The sequence below is a fragment of the Coffea arabica genome, chromosome 2c (assembly GCF_036785885.1).
Source record: "Coffea arabica cultivar ET-39 chromosome 2c, Coffea Arabica ET-39 HiFi, whole genome shotgun sequence".
Classification (NCBI taxonomy): Eukaryota; Viridiplantae; Streptophyta; class Magnoliopsida; order Gentianales; family Rubiaceae; genus Coffea; species Coffea arabica.
The window spans coordinates 72319961-72326137 of record NC_092312.1 but is presented as its reverse complement, the minus strand read 5'-3'; the positions used below and the strand labels follow the sequence as shown (position 1 = coordinate 72326137).

Here is a 6177-nt window from a genome sequence, read left to right as displayed (position 1 = left end):
TTAAAAGGAAATAACCCGTAAGTTTGGGACAATTAGTAAGCGAGTTGTTAACGGCAATAAAAAGTCATAAATTCGATTCCTGTATGTGATATTTTGAAAAGTTCTGAGTCAGAGCTTTATCCTGAGTAAAAGTTGAACTCTGCGAGTATTCTTGGGCCGAATGCAGATTAGTCTCACTGAATATGGAGATACCGAATGGTAAAAAATAAGTCGAACTCTGCGGGTGTTTTCGGGTCGAATACGGATTAGTCTCACTGAAAGTAGGGATCCCGGATGCTCAAAATAAAAAAAAAAATTAGAAGGAAATAGTTGAATAGAAGTTGAGAGGTAGAGACTTATCCAGGAATTAGCGTCCAAACACGGCGATCTTGTTTGTTGAAATACCTTTATTCCTTTATTTTCTTCTTTAATCAAGCACTTAACTGCTGCTCCTGAGAAATTATCATACTAAAACACAAGAAAGATTGAACCTCTTAACTGTTTCCCAAGATCTGATGCTCAGTGCGGGAACCTCAACCTAACGCTGGCCACTTCAATCATCAACAACCTTCTTACAACAGCATTATGATAATTAATCAGTTCTAATATCTTATCGTCACCAGTTTAAATTGCGCAAACGAGCCAAGAAACTTCTTTGGTTCGTTTGCTTGGATGGTTAAACAATGAATGCTGTCATATCTAGTACAGGGATTCAACATCAGAGGCAATTGCTGAAAAAAAAAAAACCAAAAAACAACAGAACACCAAGAAAAGAACGCTGAAGTGAAAAGGCAAGTTGATCAGAATATGGAGAACTAATGTCCTACGTACAAATATACAAGGGAATCGACATTGCTCGTTGTGATAATAACTGCGTTCGACCACAGTTTAGATCCCCCCCCCCCCGGCGGGCGTGCACGCGGGGGTCTTACACCGCCATAGTTTAGGTCTAGGTTTCAGTACAGGCCAGCTTTGCTTCGCACAATAGCATTTGTGAACATTAACTCGATTTCCTTGCAAGACTTAAATTAGGCCAGTATAAAATATCAAATTGTCAAGGCCTCTTCTCACTGCCATATTTAAATCAGAAACACCTCTATACTTCGATGCAGTGATCTAGTCATCAACTTTTGGAAAGCAGAGATGCATAAACGGCAGAATCAAGACGACCAATCTTCTTCATGCTGTTACAAAACTTCTCAGCTCTAGTTGCATCATTTTTCTTCTCAAAATATTCTAAAAACAATTTGACAGTTTCATCTGTAGGAAACCACCTATGTTCCTCTGGGATTGTCTTGCATGCACCCATCTCCAGATACTTCAGAGCTGAATCAATCTGATCATTCTTAATGTGGTAGATTGTGAAAATATTCAGTGTCGCTAAGGTGGGATCGATTCCTTTGGTCACCATACTTTCATAGAGAGCATTAGCTTCCCCAATCATGTTCCTATTAAGATAAGATTCCAAGACCACATTGAATAGTCTGACATCGTACAATGAGCATTGAGATTCCCACTCTCTAAAATACTTCTCCAGGTTTTCCAGGTCACCCAATTTAAACAGAGCCAACAGCATGATGAGATAGCTAGTGTTACTGGGGGAGGGGAAAACTGACTTGAGGGAGTTCCACACATGATTAACCCCAGCCAAGTCAGACATAAGCTCATACAAGTTGATTAGCATATGGAAAAACTCACGATCACGCACATTTTCAAATTTCTCCATCTCTCCTATCATTTCTTTGGCTTTGGGAAGAAGTCCAGCATTGACGTAAATAGTTGCTAGGTTCCCATAAGTGAACCAATCATACTTTACCTTATCTTTCTTCATCTTCTCAAGAACTTTCTCCGCTGCATTTATATCATTTGAGGAAGCATAGCTGTTAATCAACAGATTGCACGTATATTTATCTGCTTTAAGTTTATTCTGCTCCAATTCTTGCACAAGCAGAGGGACTTGTTCGGGCTGGTTACTGCTCAAGTATAAAGACATCACATTGTTATAGTTCAGAGTGGAAGTAAAATTCAGCTCCTTCATCTTGGCAAAGAGTTGGACAGCCTTATCCAACATTTTCTCCTTACAATAACAGTTGAGAAGTGCTCCATAAGTTTTGTTTGTTTTCGCAGATCCCTGAAGACCATCAAAATAAACTTCAGCTGAAGCAATACCCTTAGCTTTTGCAAGAAGGTCAATCTGCACAGCTCGGTCAGCATTGTTCATCTCAATCTTGCTGCTCTCCAGCCATTCTGATAGCTGCATTAGTAACAAGATAAGGAAAACAATTACAAAGTCCAAACCAAACTATCCAGTTTGAGAACAAACCGAAGCAAATAAAATGCCATCTAAGGAAGGAAAAGATATTATTAATTCAACAGATGTCCATGCAAAGTCTATATATTTCCTGAAGTTGATAGATAACTACAATTTAATCTACAACTCAACTTGTTCCTTGCTCATCAATCCCCATTGTTGGTATACAGGTACAATTTCCTATACAACCCACGCTTGATCCTTTACCTATTTTCAACAAGCATATTAAAAGAATACATCCCAGATTTTGTTTCCATAAGGGTAAAAAGCTTCCTACAAAAACTGAGCATCTAATGTTCAATAAACATATCATCTGCTACCCAAATTCTATGCCTCCCCTGTTTTACAAATAGTTGTCAATGCTAACAAACGGCACATCTATGCTGTTTCCAACCCGACCATATTACCCAAATAAACAATCACTTCTTGCATACCCAACAAATGACTTTTCTTCCTATGATAAAGTAATGCTCTTTTCCACAATCACATTCGCTATCTGTCTAAGAATATTAAGCATTCGAAAAGGAATAAAACAATCAAAGTTTTTTTTATTCAAATCGAAACAAAAGATTAGAATGCATACTAATATCAATTACAAAGAAAATTTCACCACATTACAACAATTTAGCACCCAATAAGAATACAGCAACTTGATTTGAATAAATACACTCCACAAGCACAATAAACCATCTAAAGCATAAATCTCACGTGTCGCATATTCATTCATCCACAAATCTAGGAATGCCTAAAGAAACAATTTTTAAAAAAACAAAAAAAAAACAAGAAGAAGAAAGAAGAAAATAACCAAATTCAAGAAATTACCTGGAGGGCTAGATGGTAATGTTTGCGGGATCGGAGAAAATTGATTTGTCTAGCAGCATCGAATCGTTTAGCCTGACTTTCATTGGCCCATTCATCTAGAACCACTGAAACATTAGCGTCTGAGCCTGGTCCAATATTCAGCTCCTTCAGTTTCCTGAACAGAGAGATATTAGGCTTGTCTTTGGTCACAGCCGTTGCTGTATCTTGGGTCACAGCCGTTGTCGCTGTCGTTGCCGTTGCCGTTGCCGTTGCCGTTGCCATTTCTGTTGCTGTAGACAGCCACCGGAGTCTCGCCGTCGGTCGGAAATGAACGAGACGGCTCGCCATTTTCAACTTCCTTCTTCTAAACCCTTTTTGGGGCTATTTCTTGAAATTGGACACAGAAGAGGGTTTTAGTAGGGTTCAACGGGAGAACGGAAATGAAATGTATGGATAATCCGACGTCGTAACGTACCAGTCGGATTTTACTTTTTCGTTTTGTTTTTTATTCTTTCAGGGTTTTTAATTGACTACCCCAACATTTCCTCCTAAACGATATAGAAAAATATCGCATATTCCTCAATTACTTTTTGATTTTCTTGTTTCCTAGATCAATAATCAATTGTCCCTTGAAATGAAAAGCATAACAGTCTTGAGAAATATTCAGCTGGCTAGTTTTATTTATTGTGACATACATATTATGTCCCTTCAAGAAAAAGGTAAATTCACACTGAAACACTTTAAGGAGAAAGAAAAGAAGCCCACCGGAAAATTTTCAAATTCTCTCTTCAAAAAATAAAAAAATAAAAGAAAGGACTACAAATTCAGATTATTTTTATTTTTAAGGAAAAATCGTTTAAAATGTTTTTCACATTTCACCAAACGAATTTTTTCGTTCTTCACTTTTAAATGCTAACTTTGCATCCCCTACAAAATTAAGTCGATAAAATTTATCCTTAATCCATCAAGTGATCACATATGATCTTTTTTTTTTAAACAAAAAGGTTAAATCTCATTTATAGTTAAACAAATGATTCAATCCATCTTTATTTTTGTTCCTAAAACGTAGAATCTGACTCAAATCATATTCATTTTTTTTCCCAAAAAAAAAGTGAAATTTGACCTAATCCATATTCATTTTTTACACTAAAAAAGTTGAATTTGACCTATTTATACATAAAAGAAAATGACTACATGTTGATTGTGTGGTGATTTCATATTAAAAAAGGTTATTATCACTTTACCCCCTTAACGTTTGGTGTTACTATCAATTTCCCCCTTAACGTTATCTTTTAGTCACTTTACCCCCAAGACTAATGATCAAACTTAACGGAGTTTGTTAATTAAAGTGAAAAAACATGTTTAACCCTTAAAATTATTATCACTTTACCCCCATAAAATATAGTCTCATTATCAATTTACCACCTAAAATTATTTTTTAGACAATTTATCCCACCATTAAACCAACTTAGCAAGTTAAAAACTTTAGAAGAAAATACCCCCCTCTTTGCATAATCAAAATAATAAAAAATTTAGAGTGACTCTTCTTCTTTTTAGTATCAAGAAAAAAAGTCAAAATATTAATTTTTTTTCTTGGCAATCTTATTAATATTGAAAAAAATAGAAATATGGAGAGGGGGAGGGGGAGAGAGAGAGCTCAATTTTTTTTTAAAAAATTACAAATAAGAAAGAATTAAATACTTTTATTATTTTAAAATTATTTCACTTTTTTGTTTACCACCAAATTTCAATTCTAATCCCGATAACCTTAAAGTAATACGATAATGTTAGACTTTTCTTTATTTTCTTTTTTTTTGCAAAATCTAATTTTTTGTCTCCTTCTTTCCTATCTCTTTTTCTTTTCCTAGTAGTAATAAGTATGAAAAAAAGATTTTTTCGATCTCTTAAAGTGAAAAAAAGAAGAATAACCATTCCAATCTTTTTTATTTTTAATTATATATAAAAAAGGGTAAATATATTTAAAATTTTTTGACCATACTAGTTAGATTAATAATAAGGTAAAATGTCTAGAAAATAATGTTATGAAGTAAAGCGATTGTATCACTATAATCCAAACGAAGAAAGGGATAATAATAATGTAGTAATAACATAAAATAAAAGGGTATTTTTGTCCAAAATTTCTTAACACGTTGAGTTGAATTACTTATGGGGATAAAATGATTAAAAGATAACGTTATAGGGTAAACTGATAGTAGTGATATAGTTTAAGAGGGTAAAGTGATAATAACTCTATTAAAAATTAGTTTACAACTTACGTTGAGACCAAATTTTGCAAATTTAAGTCTACAAGAGACGTAAGATTAACATTTCAAGAGTGAATGACAAGATTAACATTTCAAGAGTGAATGACATGGTGAACGATTTTTCATATTTTTAATGCTGCGCAGTACCCAATTAACATTTCATTGTGGCCCACTTCTTTTGCTGCTTTAAGCCGAACCTCTTCACGACACTCATGATTATGCAGTTACAACTAGTGATTAGCCTTAGTCAAGGTATGCAGTGATCCGAAAAAAAATGTATTGATCTCGTTCCAGCGAGGCGGTTTAGGCAGGCAACCAAGGCTGTTTGCGTCTTGATAAAGAAGCTCATTTGCAAAATACACTTGAGAACTTATCGGAAATCATCTGGTACTTCTTTCTCATGGGGAATTCAGTTCAGCGCAATAATGCTGGGAAAATAGGAGATGAATATGAGAATTTGGTTAGAGACTATGCCAACGAAAGGCATAATGCTGGGAAAGATGGAAAGCTGGCTTCGCAGTGAATATTGGGCTAACAGACAATACGACAGTAGAGCGATGGGGAGTACTCAAAAGGGATGGAAATGGCGTGGAGCTCAGGAGAAAGGAGAGTGATCCTGGAAACGGATTCGAAGGCAGCACTGGATCTAATCCAAGGAGCAGGACAGGATTCACCTTTCCACAATCTGATATGTCAGATTAGGAATTATGGAAACAGGGAATTGCTTAGAGCAGATACTATAGGGGCTGCAACTCCATGTTTTGTTTCTGTTTAAGAGGTTCGACCTCTCCCCCTTGTTTAAGGCATAATGCCAACAACTGC

The 6177-nt window shown here is 35.5% G+C and overlaps 1 protein-coding gene across 1 annotated transcript; it reads right to left on the bottom strand.

The window, feature by feature from the left end:
- Positions 1-988: 988 nt before the first annotated feature.
- Positions 989-3549, bottom strand: LOC113727804 (pentatricopeptide repeat-containing protein At4g01990, mitochondrial-like). The gene is made up of 2 exons (XM_027252161.2): positions 3113-3549; positions 989-2233 (listed from the first exon to the last, which is right to left on the bottom strand). Exons 1-2 carry the CDS (start codon positions 3437-3439, stop codon positions 1103-1105), a joined length of 1458 nt encoding a protein of 485 aa, XP_027107962.1. The 5' UTR covers positions 3440-3549; the 3' UTR covers positions 989-1102.
- Between the last annotated feature and the right edge of the window lie 2628 nt (positions 3550-6177).

Excerpts from the sequence above, each read along its gene's own strand:
- LOC113727804 (XM_027252161.2), bottom strand. The coding sequence starts at position 3,439 with ATGGCGAGCCGTCTCGTTCATTTCCGACCGACGGCGAGACTCCGGTGG. Across the intron at positions 2,234-3,112 it reads ATTACCATCTAGCCCTCCAG|CTATCAGAATGGCTGGAGAG; the intron begins GTAATTTCTTGA and ends TTACTAATGCAG.